Source organism: Myotis davidii, unplaced genomic scaffold, assembly GCF_000327345.1.
Source record: "Myotis davidii unplaced genomic scaffold, ASM32734v1 scaffold1011, whole genome shotgun sequence".
NCBI lineage: Eukaryota > Metazoa > Chordata > Mammalia > Chiroptera > Vespertilionidae > Myotis > Myotis davidii.
In genome coordinates this window covers 422,036-440,463 of record NW_006282880.1, presented here as the reverse complement: position 1 = coordinate 440,463, position 18,428 = coordinate 422,036, and the positions used below count along the sequence as shown (strand labels likewise).

Genomic DNA, 18,428 nt, shown 5'->3' with positions numbered 1-18,428 from the left:
GTCTGACACCTCTAGGCCCTACATGCCGTATGGCGAGAGCTTTCTCTGTTTGATTGTCACCCACCCCCAGCCTGTTACCTGCACACCACAGGGGCTTCAGATTGAACCCTGGAGCTGTCCGGTTCGTTCTGTTTCCATCAGGAAGGAACGAAACTGCATCTTCCTGGCACCCTCTGAATCCCAGCCTCTTCCCTCGCTCCCCCCGCACTCCAGCGTCCATGAGCCTGCCCTGTGCTCAACCCGGTCACTATAAGGGCACCTCATTTCCCCTTTGATTTTCCTTCAGTAGCAGACTGGGACTAGTAACTTATTTCTCATACATTGAAACCTGGATTTCTACTGCTTCTGTCCCACGCTCCAAGCTTTCCATAATAAAGACAGGAAAAAAAAGCCATCTCTTGAAAAGAACTGGAAAATGATTATTTCTGGCAGAAAACTTGTCTCAGAGCTTATGCTTCAGTCACTCGTGAATGCGTAAGGCGCTTGGGAAAGATCAGCGTAGCGTTCCCTTCACCCTCTCCACTATTGTGCTGAGAACTGGATGAGGAAAGTTACTAGCCAAGGTGATGATTCAGGAAGGGAGAAATGTGGGTGCTGTAACACACGCTGGAAAGAAGGAAATTCATCTAGTTTACGCTGCGTCTTCCTTCAGCCTTCAATCATGAGTCACCTACGCAGTTTTTTTCTCTGCGATTTAGTTCCAATGTTTATTTATTTTATTATTTTCAACCGTAAAAGAAAATAGTGTCCAAAAGCCAAAGTTTATTTAAAAGAAGAGCAGTAAAAAAATAAATAAAAATAAAATTGGCGTTCTTTGCTTTGGTATATGACATACCATTTTAACTTAATGCCATAAAGCTTTTTTAATGTTATTGTTTAAAACTTTAACATATTCTCATCTGCTTTCTTGATGGATGATGAGCCATCTCCATAATGTTTTTAATGTTGTAAAATAACTGCAAATTAAATAGCGCCATCAAATTCAGGCATGAAAAATTGTGGTGCAGGTGGCCGATGGTGCTCCGTGCCACAGGGTGAAGTGTGTGGACACGTTGGTCATGCGGACAGATGGGAGAGTGAGGATCACAGAAAGGCATTGTCCGGCGCTGGTGGGATGCCGCGGCTCAGCCCAAGAGGGCCTTCTGGTGCCAGCGTCAGGCCCATCTGCCGGAGGAAGGTGGCCCTGCCCGCTCCTCCGCTCAGTCCCATCCTTGCACCTGGCCGGCGGCCACCTGCGCGGCGTCCTCAGCAGGGACCGCCGCCTGGAGGCACCTGGAGGCACCACAGCAGAGCGGCTTGTTTTGTGCTTGTTTTGCTTTTGTTTTTAAAATAATTTTCTCATACGTTGCGCATCAACGGGCACCGTTTCCTTATCACAAAAGTCAGCGGGAAGTATTTGGAGGCAGGAGAGAACAAAGCCAGCAGACTGCAAAAATATTGGCAGCCCTGGCCAGGGGACACGCAGGCGCCATGTTAGAGGTGTCAGCTGACCTTCCAGCCACATCGCGCCTTAAGGTTTCTGTTATTCCGTCTGCCGTGCCTTCTGCGGAGATGCGTTGAGGCGGAACTAATCACGCGTGCCACCTTTTCTTGGGGGAGTTCAAAATACGTGTCTGTATATTTCGCCAAGCAGAGTCAGGAGGAGGGAGTTCGGTTCTTATCAAGTATGGCTGCCAAAAAGGAAAGCATCTTGCTGAGCGATGGGGCCCTGGGGACGGTGGGGGCTGCCCTGCACCTCCCGGGCGCTGCTTGTGGTGGTGCCTGGGTACCCCCTCCCCTTACCCCCCAGAGCACAGAGAAGACAGGAGGGGTATGGGGGGTGGCTCCTGGTCTCCACGGCCCCCTGAGGCTTTTCACCTCTTTCCCCGCCTCGTTCTGCTCCCTAAGGTGTCCTCAGCAAGAGAGCGCTCTGTGGGTGTTCTTTCCCCTCATGACACTGGAATGCCCTGACATTTGGCCCTTAATTCACAGGAATCCAGAGAAAAAAGAGGGTCAGTAACCCCATAAACTGTTCACTGGAGTTGGGACATGGCTGGCCAGCTCCCTCACCATCCATCCCCCTTAGGGTAGAAAGAGCAGTTTGGAAGCTGAGTCCTGAGGCCCTCACAGAAACGAACAGTGAACCTCTCCCAGGATGAGGACTTTCGGTGCCCAGGTCAGCAGAGCCTATGTTCTCCTCAGTCAGTGTGGTTCTGTCCCCGTGGGAATTATCCAAGTTCCTGTTGTTGATTTGGTCTCGTTCCTGAGTCGCTCCTGTCAGGTTTCTTTCTGGCCTTTGCGGCAGCGCTTCTCCACAGAAACCCCTGTCCTTCTAAGGGGGCCACTTCAGGGGACCCATCGGGCCTTTGAGAGGCTGTAGCATCCCTGGCCCCAGGCATCAGTGGCCAGTAGTGACCCCTCCTTGGTGTTAAGACACAGAAACACCCCTACTCAACTCCAGTAGCCTTGCTGTTTGGGCAAGAGGTGCCCCGGCTGAGAACCGCTGCTAGAGGCCTGGCCACAGAGGCCCTGGCCTGGCTCCACCTTGCAGTCCGGAGCGACCAATGCCTCTTTCCATGGACACATCCCTCCTTGTCTTTGCAGCTTTGCTCAGATAGTAGTGAGAGGCTTCCCGAATTTATTCATCCATTTGACATTTCCTCATCAGATGTGCACTGAGCACCTGCCAGCTGTCCCAGGCCCTGACCGAGGAGCCCGTGGCCCACCGGCCATGAGTTACCAGCACCCACATCCCCCCCTACTCATCTTCCACTTGCATGTTAATGCCCAAGAGTCTTCAAGTTCTCCCCGGACCTCTGCTCAGACTCCCTGCCTAGGGACTGGGCTTCTCTAACACAGTGACTGTGCGTCCTGCCTTTGCTCTGATCCCTCCTGCAGCCTCCGGCAGTGGTCTCCATGTGCTGGGAATCCGGCCAGTGCTGGCTGACCGAGTGATCCAAGAGGTGTTTGTGTGTCGCCAAGGGTGGATTCAGTTCTGTGACAGGGATCAGGTTTCTGCCAGGTCGTGTTTTTCTCATCAGAAGATTCTGTCTGTCTGTCTGCTCTCCACATGGAATGAGGAATGGCATGGAAAACATTCCGGCGCCCTTGGTAAACAGTAAACCTGCCTTGTGTCCTGTATGCGGTGAACGGCCATGTGCACTTCCTATTTCTTGTGCACCCGAGTAAGCCTTGGTCTCACAGGCCGTGCTGTGATCCCTCCCAATAATGACTTCGGAGATGTAGAATGAGTGTGCCCCCTGCCTTCGGAGCTCAGCCACACGGGGCACATGGACAAGCTAGGCTAAGCAGACAAAAGGCAGTGAGTACAAAATGGGGGAAATCTGATGGAGAAATGGAGGTCTTTAGCTTCGTTTTTCTTTTTTTTGTGTGTGTTTTTTTATAGAACATTTCAAACACATAAACAGTCTAGACTAATATAATAATCCCCGGTGTGCTCATCACCTGGTTTCAGCAGTTACCAACCCAAGGACATTGTTTTATTTACATGTCTACCCCCCTCCCTTCCCCCCAAGTATACTGTTTCAAGGCAAATCCCAGATCCTGTAATGGTATCCATAAATATTTCAATATGAATCTCTAAAGATTCTTTTAAAATTGCCACAAAATCATTGCCTAAAAACAAATCCATATCTCATAATATCATATTTCCGTCAGTGTTCCAGGTTACAATTGTGGTGACTTTTTCAATAAATCAGAAAACTGGGTCAAAAGGTGTACCTTCATTGGGAGAGATGCTATAAAGGAACCAAAACAGATTTCTTTTTTTTCTTACAGGAAAGTAGAATAAAGCAACAGGGAATACAAATGAAATAGCTGGGGAGGGTTTGGGCGGGGACAGTCTCCTGAGACCTGTCCAACCTCACCAGCCTGGCACTTCCTGCCTCCCCACGCTCGCCCCCTGGTGGCAGGTGGGCACTGCAGAGGCTTCAGTTAACTCTACAGGAGCATTTACTGCATAACATGACAGAGATCTTCCTGTGTTGCCTGTAGTTTACTAGTAATATTTGGCCACATGGCAAAAATGTGTGTGACACGGGTTTTTTTAAGCGCTGATTGACCACGTAATTTAGAAGTCAGAATATTAAATAAACATCTCTGCCCTTTCTTCCACCAGGCAGCCCAGGGAACCGCGCTCCACGCTCTGTCTGACAGGTACGTTTTGTCATTTTTATGAACTATAAATTGCTTTATGAAACATCGAGCCTTATTTATTGTAGCATATAATTCATAATCGGATTTTGTCCCTCAAGTGTCTGGGAGCTGGGGTGTTAAACGTTTTGCATGCTTGGATTTGTCATGCCCATGTGGGTTTATTACTGCAAAAATCGCCTTGTTGTATTTCACAGGAAGTGTGGAGAGTCCCTTGTTGTTAGTGAAACAAGAGACAAGGAGCTGGAGGAAAAGGCCTCAGCGCGCAGTAAATTCTGAACTTTGGAATTGGCTGCGATCTGAGCTCATTTTTCAGCAATAAGTACTTCATTTATTTTGAGATGTTTTCTTCAGACTTTTTCCATATCATTTCCCCGGGAGCTGTCTGGCTTTCAATGAGATTCTCTCCTGAAATACTTTATGCATGTCACCCACTGCATGGTCCTGAGTGCCTGGCTCTTCGCGCCGCGCTTCGGTTGGTTTTCTGACTTGTATTATGAATGAGATCTTCCAACCTAATCAACTGTCACTCAAACTGTGTCTCACATCTGGCTTTACTGTATCAAAATAGTGGAATAGGATCTATAGTTACTTTTGAAAGCAGATCGGGCCCTTTTTTGTTGTTGGTTTTTTTATTTTTTTCACTTGCTAAGGTTCTGCGTGTGCGTGTGTGTGTGCGCACATGTGGGTGTATATGCACGCGCACGTGCGTGCGCATAAGTGTGTGTTTTAAAGCCCTAACCGGTTTGGCTCACTGGATAGAGCGTCAGCCTGGGGACTGAAGGGTCCCAGGTTCGATTCCAGTCAAGGGCATGTACCTTGGTTGCGGGCACATCCCCAGTAGGAGGTGTGCAGGAGGCAGCTGATCGATGCTTCTCTCTCATCGATGTTTCTAACTCTCTATCCCTCTCCCTTCCTCTCTGTAAAAAATCAATAAAATATATATTTAAAAAAAAGAATTTTCAGGAGGTAAAGATGTTTCTCTGCACATCTGAGGCTCTTACTGCATCAGAACAGCTCGCTGGTGGGCACCTCGGTGTTACCTACTGGACTGTCACCACCTCCCTTCCTTACCAGTTCTTCTTGTGTGGAATAAGCAATAATTGGCTATGTAACCAAGATCAGTTCAGCTTCTACCAGGGAAAGCCCGTCACTTGGGCATGTTGTCTGCACACCCGGGTGAAAAGTGTTTCCTCCGGTGGCGGGCTGAGCCCAAGTATGTTTATTGCTGTTGAAAAGCCTGCCCCAGCTCGCGTGCTCCAAGGTGGCTGCCGCATCTCCTCAGCAGCTCCTTCCAGGACTCTCCCAGGAGCTGGGACTGCAGTGCTTCTGAGTCTGTGGGTAGAAGGAGGAGAGGCTCTGGATCGAAACACTTAAAATCTGAGCCATTCATTCCCTTTGGTTTCTTAGGTGATTTCTTCAACCAAATGCCCTGAAAAGCAAGAGAAAGTCCTTGATTCACAATATTGCTCCATTGCCAATGATTGCCGGGTTTCTTTTGGGGGCATCGAATGTAAGATTAGATCATGGTGATGGTTTCACCACCTTGTAACTATGCTACAAATCATGGGATTGCATCCTTTAAATGGGTAAGCTTTATGGTGATAAATTATCTATAACTAGAGGCCCGGCGTACGAAATCCATACATGGGTACAGTCCCTAGGCCTGGCCTGCAATTAGGGCCATCTTCCCTGGCTGCCTGCAGCCAGCCCCGCCCCCCGCCACCACCCACCCCCTGTTCCCCATTCGCCACCAGGCGATTGGAGCCTGCTGGCCAGGGGAAGAGACTGAGAGGTGGTCAGTGTGCCTCATAATGACTGGTCCAGAGGTAGTTCTGGTAGTTCTGCCGTTAGGGTCAATTTGCATATTGCCCTTTTATTATATAGGATAGAGGCCTGGTGCATGGGTGGGGGCTGGCTGGCCTGCCCTGCTGGGGGTTCGCAATTGGGGTGGGGGTCCCTGCTGCAGGGGCGGAGCTGGCTAGGGCGAGGGGCCATGGTGGTTTGCAGCCTGGCCTGGGCGAAGGGCCGGTAGTTCTGGTCTCTGGTCATTCTGGTCATTCTGCCGTTTCGGTTGCTGGGCTTTTATTATATGGGATAATAAAAGCATAATATGCTAATTAGACTGGATGACTTCCCGGATGAAGCTGGGGCTGCGAGGAAAGCCTGGGTCCCGGGTGCCAGAGGGAAGTCGGTGCTGGCAGCTGGGGGAAGGAAGGCCTACTCTTGCACAAATTTCATGCATTGGTCTAATATTTCAATAAATGTCTTTATGACCTCTGGTAGAAGGAATCAAACCTATTTTAGGTAAATATGGGCTCCCTTTGAAGACGTGGTTGCAAGATACAATCATAAATTAGGACTTCTTCCCAGAAGACACATGGCCCTGTCCTGGGTAGAAAGGTACATGGGTGATGAGCAGCGCTATTCCCTTTGACTTTGTTCTGAAATTCCCTCCAACCCTCCTGGTCAAGCCCCGTAGTTCATCAGCTAGTAAGCTAGCACCTGGGCCCCTGTTGATTGCATGACTAAGTGCAAAATAACGTGAAAGGAAAACCATCCACTCCCTAAGGACAGAGGTCCCCGTTGTCACTACTCTTACAAATTTCTCTATCTTCCGTGGAGTAGAGCATTTCCCCCTTAAATATATATAATAGTTTTTCTGTTCAAACTTGGGGGAACTTGGCTCATTTCAAAGTAATGAGTTTTTCCGCCTGCTGGCCTAGCAGCGGGTTGTCTGCAGCTACCTGCTCTGTGCTGCTCCTGTCCTGTGTCCCCTGGCTCGGGCCACACGTGTAATTTCCGTAACCATCTGTAACCATTTGGAGATGCCATCGGAAACCCTCATTCCAAATAAGGACTTAGAACACCTACTGAATTCACTGGGCTCACATGTTCTAAGGTCTTAAATTAGAGACTCAGAGACAGAAGTCCATTTTCTACCACCTTACCTAATCTGGAGGAAACCAGTAATTTCTAGGAAATAGTCGGCATGACTCCTGGTGACAGCCTGACAGTCTGCCTGTCAGAGGAACCCCTTGGGTGGGGATGGAACTGAGTAAAGATTCGCCCCAGGTTCTGACCTTCCCGAGGTGGAGATCTAACCCAGTCCCGCTTCCATGTGGCCCCACAACCGCCTGGAGTGCCCAGGCCCAAGGACGTTGGGTACAGGGCTTGGCGCTGTTTTGTTTCAAGATGTGCAACTTGATGATGAAGTGGGTTTGGTCGGCAGGGTTTGGGGATGTGGGTTTACAGTGCAGGAAGCCTGCTGTTGTTTTCTGCTCCAGGGCAGGAAGCCTGCTTCCAAGGCGTTGAGGCGGGACCTGGTAGGCCAGTGACAGTGCAAAGGGATGACATTTCTCTGTCCTTGGTAAGGACCATAGAAGGCTCATCCCTGTGAGGTGTCAGAGGGGAGAGACTGTCCGAGCATCTTTTGAAGGCCAGTCTTGCCTGTCTTTTCACTTCTCCGGTCTCCTGTTTTAAGTAGGCATTCTGGGAGAACTCGGGTGTCTGGTAGCTCATATTCTATGCTTTAAAGTGTGTGAGTCCGTGGTAACCAAAGCACAACCCTGATAAATTAAAACTATGAAATGTTTCATTACCTGAATTTAAAAATTATCTGCGGTCAACCCCAAAGGAAACCTTTGGCCTGGCTTTGTTTGGCCTGAGCGATGAGCTTCATTTACGGTTCAGCCTGAACAGCCAGTGAGTCCGCAGTTGATTACGGGATCACAGTCACAACGCAAATCTGACTTCCCCCAACTTACGCCTGCCACCCCCCGACGGGCAGGGCCACGTGTAGGTGGGGTGGCCTGTTTTTCATTCTTTTCTAGCATCAACTGTAGAGTGTTTCATCTGTTATACGCCACTGGGTGCCCGCTATACCAGAGGCGCGGTGGTGCCTCAAATAATGAAAAACATCAGGAGGCCAGGGCAGGAAGAGGGGGCAAAAGCCTCAGTGTAGCAGACAAGCCAATTACAAGGAAACCTCAGCTTGCAAAACGGCACAGTGCTTTCCACCTACTCCTGGTAGTGTGTGCCTCTCAGGCGTCTTTTGTTCTTATGGATTTTGTGTCAGTGGGTAGAGAGGGGCCAGGAGAACCAAGATAAATGGGCCGGAGGCTTGCTTGTCCAGGTGAGCCCGGGGTGGACGCGCTGCGCGGGAAAGCGTGCTCCGCGGGAATGTGGAAACATGCAAAGTGCCGGAGGAGAAGGAAGGGTGTGTACGCAGCACACGAAGTCCTCTCACTGTGATTCACTTCCCCCTCGAAGCAGTAAATAGTAGATAACTGTGATGAAAAAAACGGGTCCTGTGATTTATCAAGCCGAGCAGCTGTGCATTTGCAGAAGGCGGAGGTCCATCTTGAAGCCTGGGCAGGAGCGGGAGGCACGGGAGGACTCGGTGTCAATCACCCGGCGCCTCTGTGGTCCCGGGGGTAGGCCTCGAGCTCCGCAGCGGTGCTTTATGGCCGCTGATCAGGAATTCATATTTGCTGCGAAACCTCAAGCATCATATGCAGTAACTTGGGCTTTATAAAAACGGAGCCTAATTTCATCTGAATAAATCATGTTCAGCTACAGATATGAGGAGCTGGGAAAAATGGTGCTCAACTTTAAAAAAAAAAAAAAAAAGGAATGAACAAGAAAGCCAATGTGAAAACAGTTGTTGAAGCGCTGGCAGTTGGAGGGCACGTGCGGCCCTGGTGAAATCGTGCATGTAATCATCTTCTGAAATGTCAGCCTGCCACGGCAGAGATGCCTGCGTGTTTATAGCCTTGGAGACGCATCACCAGACTGTGCCCTGTCAGCCCATCTGGCAGTATTTCAGCTCCAGGATCCATTTATATTGAAATCCAAACAACTACCATTGATTTATTCATTTATGCCACAAGTATTTATTGAGCGCATCCCGGGAACCCAGCGGGCGCCGTGCGGTGCAGGGCTGCGGGGGCGACCAGGAGCTGCCACGCACCCCTCGGGGCTTCGTCGTCCAGAGGGCTGCTGGCTCCCGCATGTGCTGCTCTCAGTTCAGCTTCCTCGAGTCAGTCTCGCCCATCGAATGTCCTCTTCCCATTAGGGAGAAGATGATGAAATTAACTAAGTGAGGAATCGCATCAAGTGAAGAGGTTTTACCTCCCTGTGAGTCTGCCTGCATCTAAAAGCAGGACTGGACGTGTACCCGAAGCAGGGCAGGGAGGACTCTTTTAAGAACTTTTACATTTTGAACCTGGAAGATGCCCAGGAGGCACACTGGAGGGAGGGTGTCAACCCTGAGACCCACAGTCTCTAGTCTCCAGTGCCAGGGACTCTGTAATGATGTTCTTCTGGGATGCTGGGCAAATAAAAGCTTCCTGCAGCGCTCACAGCCCTGTCACATTGACAGTCACCCTGTGAGGTAGGAAGGACTCATTTGACCGGCAAGAAGACTGACCTCAGAAGGTGACGGGATTCAGCCAAGGCCACAGGCAGCGAGCGGCAGAGCTGGGACAGGCCTCCAGGCCCCTGTCCGTCTTCACTCAGCAACAAGCAGGCTGGGGTGGGGTTGGGGGCAGGCGACTCAGGCCACGCATATTCTGACAAAGACTTGACTCGGTGTGCCCTAAAACTGTCTTCGTTTCCACTAGTAATTATAATTATCGTAACATTTCATTCATAACTAAGGTGATCTTTTTATCCCTAGCACCTCGCACAGTGCCTGGCAATTAGGAAACACAATAAGTTATTTGATGAATGGAAGAGAACAATGAAACATGAATGAAGGTTTTGTGGTTAAAAATGGTGACTTTGGACTTAAATAGGATACACTTTCCTGAACCTGGCTGTTCCCATGGCAGCAGACCACCTCAGGAGGCAGAGTCCGGGGCCAGGGCTCATCCCTGAGGGTCCAAGCAGGCCCTGTCTATAGATGCCATAGAATTGAGACTCACTGTTTACTGCCACACACACCTGTCAGAAGGGCTGTCATCAGTAAATCCACAGACAGCAAGTGCTGTGAGGATGTGGAGGAAAGGGAACCTCGTGCACTGCTGGTGCAGCCACTGTGGAAAGCTGTATGGAGTTACCTCAAAAAATTAAAAATGGAACTGCCTTATGACCCAGCAATCCCGCTTCTGGGAATTTATCCAAAGAAACCCAAAACACTAATTGAAAGAATAGGTACAGCCCTATGTTCACTGCAGCATTAATTACAATAGCCAAGATTTGGAAGCAACCCAAGCTCCCATCAGTAGATGAGTGGATAAAAAAAGCTGTGGTACAGCTACACAGTGGAATATCTCTCAGCTGTAAAAAAGAAGGAAATCTCACCTTTTGCAACAGCATGGATGGACCTGGAGAACATTATGCTAAGTGAAATAAGCCAGTCAGAGAAAGACAAGTACCATAGGATTTCTTTCATGTGTGGAATCTAATTAACAAAATGAACTAATAAGCAAAGTAAAGACACACGCATAGATAGAGAGTAGGCTGACAGCGGTTAGGGGGATGGGTGGCTGGGAGCGGGGTAGAGGGATTGAGAAGAAAAAAGAGAAAAAAACTCATGGACATGGACGACAATGTGGTGATTGCCAGGAGGCGGGGCGGGGAGTGGGGGAGTACCGAAGGAATGAGGTGATAAATGGTGATGGACCGAGACTTGACTTGGGGTGATGGACACACGATACAGTGTACAGATGATGTATTGTAGAATTGTGCACCTGAAACCTGTGTAATTTGTTAACCAGTGTCACCCCAATAAATTCAATTTAAAAAAAGTAGTCCAAAAGTAGGTAAGAAAGTCTTTTTTTAAAATGTCAAAGGATTGAACGTCTTTTTAAAAAAAAAGTCAAAGGATTGAAATTAGAGTGGATTAAATTAGAAATTATAATAGAAGAGAACACATGATGCCATCGAGAACTCCCTGCACCAAGAGAGAGTGAAGGCCATGACCTCTGGTCCCTCCCCCTCTTCATGCTTCACCCTGTCCAAGGACTTAAAATGCCCCCCATTTTTCTTTAAATATATGTTTATTGATTTCAGAGAGGAAGGGAGAGGGAGCGAGAGGTAGAAACATCAGTGATGAGAGAGAATCATTGACTGGCTGCTTCTGCACGCCCCTCATTGGGGATCTAGCCCACAACCCAAGCACATGCCTGGACTGGGAATCGAACAGTGACCTCCTGGTTCATAGTTCAACACTCAGCCACTGAGCTGCGCCAACTGGGCAAACTGCCTCCATCTTATTACCACCAATTATTTGCAACTAGAGGCCCGGTGCACAGATTTGTGCACTGGTGGGGGCACTCAGCTTGGCTTGGAAGGATGGGGCCAAAACCAGCTCTCTGACATCCCCCAAGGGGTCCCAGATTGCAAGAGGGTGGTTCTCGGGTGGCGCACCCTGGAATTGGGCTCCCTCCTATCTGGGTCTGGGGTGTGAGTGAAGCAGATTTGGGGCTGACAGTGCCCAGCAGCAACCTAACCTACCGCCAATTCCGCAAGGAAATGGGCTCCCACCTCTACTGGTTGCAGCATCTGCCCCCTGGTGGTCATTGCAAATCATAGCTACCAGATGAACAGTCAGATGGTCGCTTAGGCTTTTATATGTATGGATTTTTTCTGTCCTCTCCGACATTCATTTGATGCAGCTTCAGTTTTGAGCTCCTCCACTTGGCGAGGCATTATGCTGGTCTCCATGGAAGACACACAAATTCCTTACGATGGAGCCCACTCTGCAGGAGCTGACGGTGGCCGAGGACACGTAGATGTCCGCATAACCACTGTGTATTAAATGTGGACATGTGCACACAGCCCTAATTCTACTACAGCAGCCGTGTGTGGGCGCTACGCTGAGCATTTCATGCACATGACTCCCTTTAATCCTCACACCACCCTCTCAGCTAGGAAGGAGAGATTAGCATGAGGACCTGAGAGATGACATTTTCAATGAAGTTTCATTTCATTTACCAAATACTCTCCCTAAAATCCCAGGGAGTCTGGTTTCCAGGGATACATAACTTAGCCAAAGCCTCCAAACTGGTCTGTCTGACTCTGTCAGTTCTCCTAGCTGCTTCAGTGACACCACACACACACACACACACACACACACGTAAATTAATAGGAAGAGTGTCACCCGGGGGTACATGGGTAACACTGAAGTATTCAGAGCACAGAGGAAGGGGAGGGACCTTTGAGGTGGCATGTGAAGGGCAAGTGGCATAGGACAGGCCACCCAGGATGGAGAAGGGGAGGGCCAGCCTTCTCCGCAGAAAGAATGGCCTGAGGAAGGCCAGGCTGAGGCATGAGGAAGGAGCAGCAGCCCCCACCCGAGGTGTGGGCCCTGCAGGCTCTTGGCAGCCGCTGAGAAAGCACTGGGGTCAGGGTGCCTATCACTCCACAGCACTTCCTCAAGCCTGCAGTCCAGCCTCATCTTCCACAGAAACGGTGAATAACCAACGTACCCCACTCCCACAGCTCCTATTCCATCAGCACAGCATGTACCTGCTGACACGGGCGTGCTTCTGCCCTCTGCTTCCTTATGCATTTATGTCTGATCTCAACAACGAGTTAGGACAGGATCCACACCTTGAATGGCAGGGCGCCCTGCCTACAAAGCGGCTGCTCAGTAATGACTTACCCAAAGCCTTTCCAACAAGAAAGACCAAGAATGCCACTCATCTCTGCTTTCCTGGGAAGGAGGGGAAATGCCAACTGCAGCCTGGACATCAAGGAGCAAGCAAGGGCGTCCCTTACACTTGGGTTGGAACTTGCTTTGGGCCAAGGAGTCACCCTCTTAGTCTGAACTTCCTTAGTTGTATAAGTAGGAGGATAAGAGTGTCCCCTTGTTAGGTTTCTGGCAGATTAAATGAGGTGGTGAGTAGAAGGGCTCTGTCAATCTAGCAATCACTCTGTGGCCCATAGGCAAAGTCTCTCCCCAGCGTACCATGAGACTCTCTTCCAGTCTGGCCAAGAGGCTTAAAAACCAAAGGAAGAAAAGTATTAGCGTGGATTTCAGATGTGGAAACATGAATAACTAATTGTATGGGGCATGTTTTTTGTTTGTTAGTTTTGTGTCATTAAATTTTTTTTTAATCCTCACCCGAGGATATTTTTCCATAGATTTTTAGAGAGAGTGTAAGAGAGAGAGAAAGACAGAGAGAAACATTGTTGTGAGAGAAACACATTAATTGGTTGCCTCCTGCACAAGCCCCAACCAGGGCCCGGGCTAGGGAGGAGCCTGCAACCAAGGTACTTGCCCTTGACCAGAATCGAACCCAGGACCATTCAGTCTTCATGCCAATACTCTATCCACTGAGCCAAACCAGCTAGGACTGTATGGGGCATGTTTTTACCCCAACATTATAAGAAAACTAGTGGCCCGGTACACAAAATTCATGCACATTAAAAGGGAATTAATAGAGGAAATATTTTAATATTGCTATTTGCCCTTTCTCTATATTAGAAGTATCAGAGATTAAAGAAAATTAGTAAAATGTATATGAAAATCTTCCTCCTGTCAGAGTCTGGGGCACACTGCGGGACCCAGAGTCAAGTCCCCGCCCACACATGTGCACCTTGAAATCATGCGAGACCCAGACCCGGCCGGCCCCACCCCCATTGGGCGAGATCCAGACCCGGTCGGACCCACCCCCATCAAGCCCCACCGGGTAGGAGACACAGCCTCAGGGCCCCTGGGGCAGGGGGCGTGGCCTGAGGTCCCCCAGCCCAGCACCACTCAGCCTCAGGTCCCTGCTGATCACTCGTTACAGCTCATTATGGGAACCCCGCCTCCACTGTAGGCACAGCCATCTTGTGTTACAGGAACCCTCCCTCTGCTGCGAGTGCAGCCATCTTGTGACGGCATGACGGAGTGAGGGTCAATTTGCATATTACTCTTTATTGTATAGGAAAATGTCAACATATTCCAAGAACTATCCCTCATTCCGCCCCTACTTTGGGGCAGGTTCTCATCCAGCCTGTTCTCCCCTGAGCTACTGGTGGTCTTGGGATCCTCAGGAGGCTCACGCTCGCCTGCAGCTGATCGCCAAAGAACTGTTTTCATTTTATTATTTCAAAGCAAATAATCACATTTCAAAAGCCAACACGATCTCTCAGATCACATGGGGATTTCGGGTGGAGATCTGTTTGGGGACTATGATAAGAGAGAAAACACTAAATGGCTGCATGTCCTCTAAGGCTGACAGGCCCAGCCATGCTCACCAAGATGGCCCCTTGCCTAGCAGACCTCCCTAGAGGCTGTAAGTGTTCCTGCCCCACCTTGGGTGGCTGTTAGCTTAACAAGCCACATTACCATCTGAAATGCAGGCTATCAGGTCTGAAAATCATCTTTTAAAACCCCCTGCACTAATTTCCACACTACAGCTGAATAGCTCCTGAGAAGCCATTGAGTTCTATCAGGTAAATAACACACATTTTAAAAGCTCCCAAACTTGTATTTTACAAATAGAACAGGACAGCCTGGAAGAGACTGTTCAGCCTTTTTGAGTAAATGAGTTGTATGAAGCCACTGATTGCCCTTTGGGATGGTTTAGTGGGTTTGGGGAGGCCCAGGAATGATGGGAACCTGATGCCTGGGTATAAGGAGCAGCAGGAGGGCCTGGAGGAGGGGGGAACGGGGGGGAGTAGGTTTAACCCTGTGATCAGAGCCCACGGCTGCTTTAGGAACAGCTGGGCAACTCAGTGTGGCCTTAAGAGGGTTTGACCTCTTTAAAAAAAGAAAGATAGTGTGACTGACTACACAACAGTGTGAATGTTCTTAATGCCACTTGAAAATGGTTAAAATGGTGCATTTTATATGATATATACAGGGTGTCCCCCCAAAAATGTATACACACTTTGAATAATTATTCTTTCCAATGGGTTAAATCTGAAAAGAAACATCCATTGAGCTATCAGCTGTTATTGTGTATACATTTTTGGGGACACACTGTCTATATGAAACCACAATCAAAAGTTTAAAAAAACAGTGCCCTAACCGGTTTGGCTCAGGGGATGGAGCGTCAGCCTGCGGACTCAAGGGTCCCGGGTTTGATTCCGGTCAAGAGCATGCACCTTAGTTGCGGGCACATCCCCAGAAGCGGGTGTGCAGGAAGCAGCTGATCGATGTTTCTAACTCTCTATCCCTCTCCCTTCCTCTCTGTAAAAAATCAATAAAATATATGTTTGTTTAAAAAAACACAATGTACATCTCTGCACATCCTAATATTCCAGACACCCCCTCCCCGGTGGTCCCCTTTCTCGTGTCTAGACTGGGAAGCGGTGTTCTCATGGATTTGAGGTGCTGGAGTTCTGGCCTGGAGATTCCTTCCTCCCTTCTCTGCTGGCGGGGAAGCCCTCTTGCAGGTGACCCTGATCTCCTGTGGTGGGGAGCCCACCCTCCCTGCCCGCTCCTGTAGTCAGCGTCTGTGAGCTAATCGTCCACACCGCCCCCCCCCCCCCCCCCCCCGAGTTAACCGGCTGCGGGAAAGGGCGAGGGAACCAGCTGCGGGAAAAGCCTCCGTGTGCCTGTCCAGCCTCCTCTCAGCGAGCACTGGCTGGCTGTTCTGCGTCCTTTTCTCACCTGCTAAGTTGAGGTGGTAGCTCTTGCTCTGTCCACCGTGAAGCGTTTGGCCGGCCTCAGAGATAGTGTTTGTGAAGCCGCTCTCCCACCGCGGCCCTCAGTACTTCCATCTGCAAGGCTTAGCCAGGAGCTGCCTCCTAAACACTCCTGCATCTCAGCCGATGGAGACCGTGTTCTCTAAAAGGTCAACTCATCCACCCGGCGAGCCCCAGGCGGGCCAGGCCTCTCCCTTTCCTTGGAGGTGTGGCCCCTTCGCTGTATCTCAGCTTGTGAACCGCCCTGTGGACTCCCCGCCCTGTAATTCTCCCACCACTCATCTCCATCAGCTGATCAAGTTCCTGAGGGAAGTGAGAGGTGCCATAAATGTCATCTCTTTATGTCTCTGATGGGTCTCCCGTGACTATCTTAGGCTTCTTTCTGTTTCCCAACCCCGTTGCTATGACTTTCCTTGGTATTTAGCATTTCAGTGCCTTAACCTTCCCCTGTTCCAGCTTCCCACAATGCATCGGGTCACACCTCCCGTGTTTCTATCTCCGAGCTTTCTGGTGAAGGTCATCTGTGGGACATTTTAATGCTAAAACCCCTGGCAGGGACAGCGCTCCTAAATGAACTCTGGATCTCCCACGATCGTCGCATTTCTGAGGGGTTGGGTCCCTTGCCCTCCCCGCATGAACAGTCCCCAAAGAGGAGTCTAGAGTGAAATATGCCACGTGCAGTCAACCTCCTCTTCTCCACCCTCCCTACCTTCCACACAATAGGAAGGTGCAAACAATAGGGTCTGAAGGAGAAGAACTGCTTAGGATTTTCTAGCTTTTATGTAACAAGGAACAGGAGCGGGGAAATGGACTCCAGGCTTGCAGATCCCACTCTCCTTCTATTCACTGCAGCACAATTGCCAGGCCAGCTCTGCCGGATGGAACACCTTTCAATGATCTGTTGCCCAGATGCACCAGACGCTACTGAGGTGGGTGGAGTGCTGCTACTGTGGATGTGCTAAGACCCTTAGGTGTTGGCTTTCTCTCCACCTTCCCTGGGAGCAGTTCAGACTTTTCTTTGCATAGAAATTCTCACCTCTTCATACAGCCACGTTACGGCTCTGAATTAGCTGGTGGGCGTTGCAGTCCCGGAGACAGAAACAACTTTCATTTCACTGGGTACGTGGTTGGTAGGCTCACTGTTCATCCCTCTCAGCTGACTGAAAAGCTTTAAAAGGCAATCTTTTAACCCTGAGCTTTGTAACTTTGAAGTAGACTCAGATGACAGTTTATCTCCCCGTTCCTTGTATCTCCTGACTGTTCTTCCATCATCATGTCTCCTGTATGACATTGCTCTTAAAATGTAGCTTTGGCAACGTGAAAGATGACTTATCGGGTTCCCAAACTTCGCGATCTGTAACCAATCATAATTAATCCTCTCACTTGTCATTCCAACCGGGATCCTGTGAAATAACCCAGGAGACAGTGCAAAATGGCGAGCAGGAAGTCACCTGCACATTATTTAGTAGAGGGGCTGTTGCCAGGGCCAACAGGGTCATTCACCTCCCCGGGTATTTCCCCTGTATGTGGCACCTACAGTGTTTACATTGGATGGATAAGAAAGATCACTAAACCTAAGGTTGCCAGGTTTAGCAAATAAAACTACAGGAACAACAAATAAGTCTCCATATAACTATGTCCCTAATTTTACATGTTATTCATTGTTTATGTGAAATTGAGATTTCACTGGATAACCTGTACTTTATGTGGCAACCCTACCCAAGCCATATTTTGATTGAAAAACCATTAGGAAAAAATGCCCAGGCAGGTGTAGCTCAGTGGTTGAGGGGCAACCCATCCACCAGGAGGTCATGGTTTAATTCCTGGTCAGAGTACATGCCTGGGTTGTGGTCTCAATCCCCAGTAGGGGGCAGGCAGGAGGCAATTCATTAATGAGTCTCATCATTGTTGTTTCTATCCTTCTCTTCCTTCCTCTCTCTGAAATCAATAAAAACATATTTTGTAAGAAAAAAAATGTTCTATAAGAGTATTTGATCGTTGTTGGAAAGTCCATAAGAAAATGTCTGGATCTTGGAGGGCCATCTGTATAGACACTGTGGGTGCGGCTTAAATCAAATTCTGTTTCACTCTTGAGGAGGCTTCCTTGAAAACTAGGTTTCCCTTTTCAGTGGAACAAGTATCTCTTTCCAGTAGGAAATCCTGCCTGATGGTTCCTCTTGCACTAGAGTGTATCATACTGGCTGTCAGTGTGGGGCCTATTGGGAAATCCAGGTGGGGGAGGTACCATTCCCAGGCTGGGGGGCATCTGGAGGAGGTACCATTCGCAGGCTGGGGGCATCTGGGGGAGGTACCATTCCTAGGCTGGGGGCATCTGGGGGAGGTACCATTCCTAGGCTGGGGGCATCTGGGGGAGGTACCATTCCCAGGATGGGGGCATCTAGGGAGGTACCATTCACAGGATGGGGGCATCTGGGGGAAGTACCATTCCCAGGATGGGGGCATCTGCCTGGACTGGCTCCCTGCCCCTCCCACCGTGCATACCCTCATGGAAAGCATCAGGCTCCCACTTTCTGTGCAGCATGGCCTGCTGCCCCAACCCTGCTGACCTTCGGGTGCCATTTCTAATTTCTGTTTCGCTGAGTTATTGGTGCCACGTGCTGTCTGTTTTGATAAAGTGCAAGCTTTTTCTTGCTGCCACTGAAGAGAACTCCTGACCTCCTTCCCAT

At 49.5% G+C, this 18,428-nt stretch overlaps 1 protein-coding gene across 1 annotated transcript in view; it reads left to right on the top strand.

The window, feature by feature from the left end:
• Window positions 1–18,428, top strand: part of AFF3 (AF4/FMR2 family member 3) — a 443,373-nt gene that overhangs the window by 343,009 nt on the left and 81,936 nt on the right. The window contains 1 exon segment of the mRNA XM_015561811.1: window positions 4,118–4,155. Coding sequence (XP_015417297.1) covers window positions 4,118–4,155 — 38 coding nt within the window.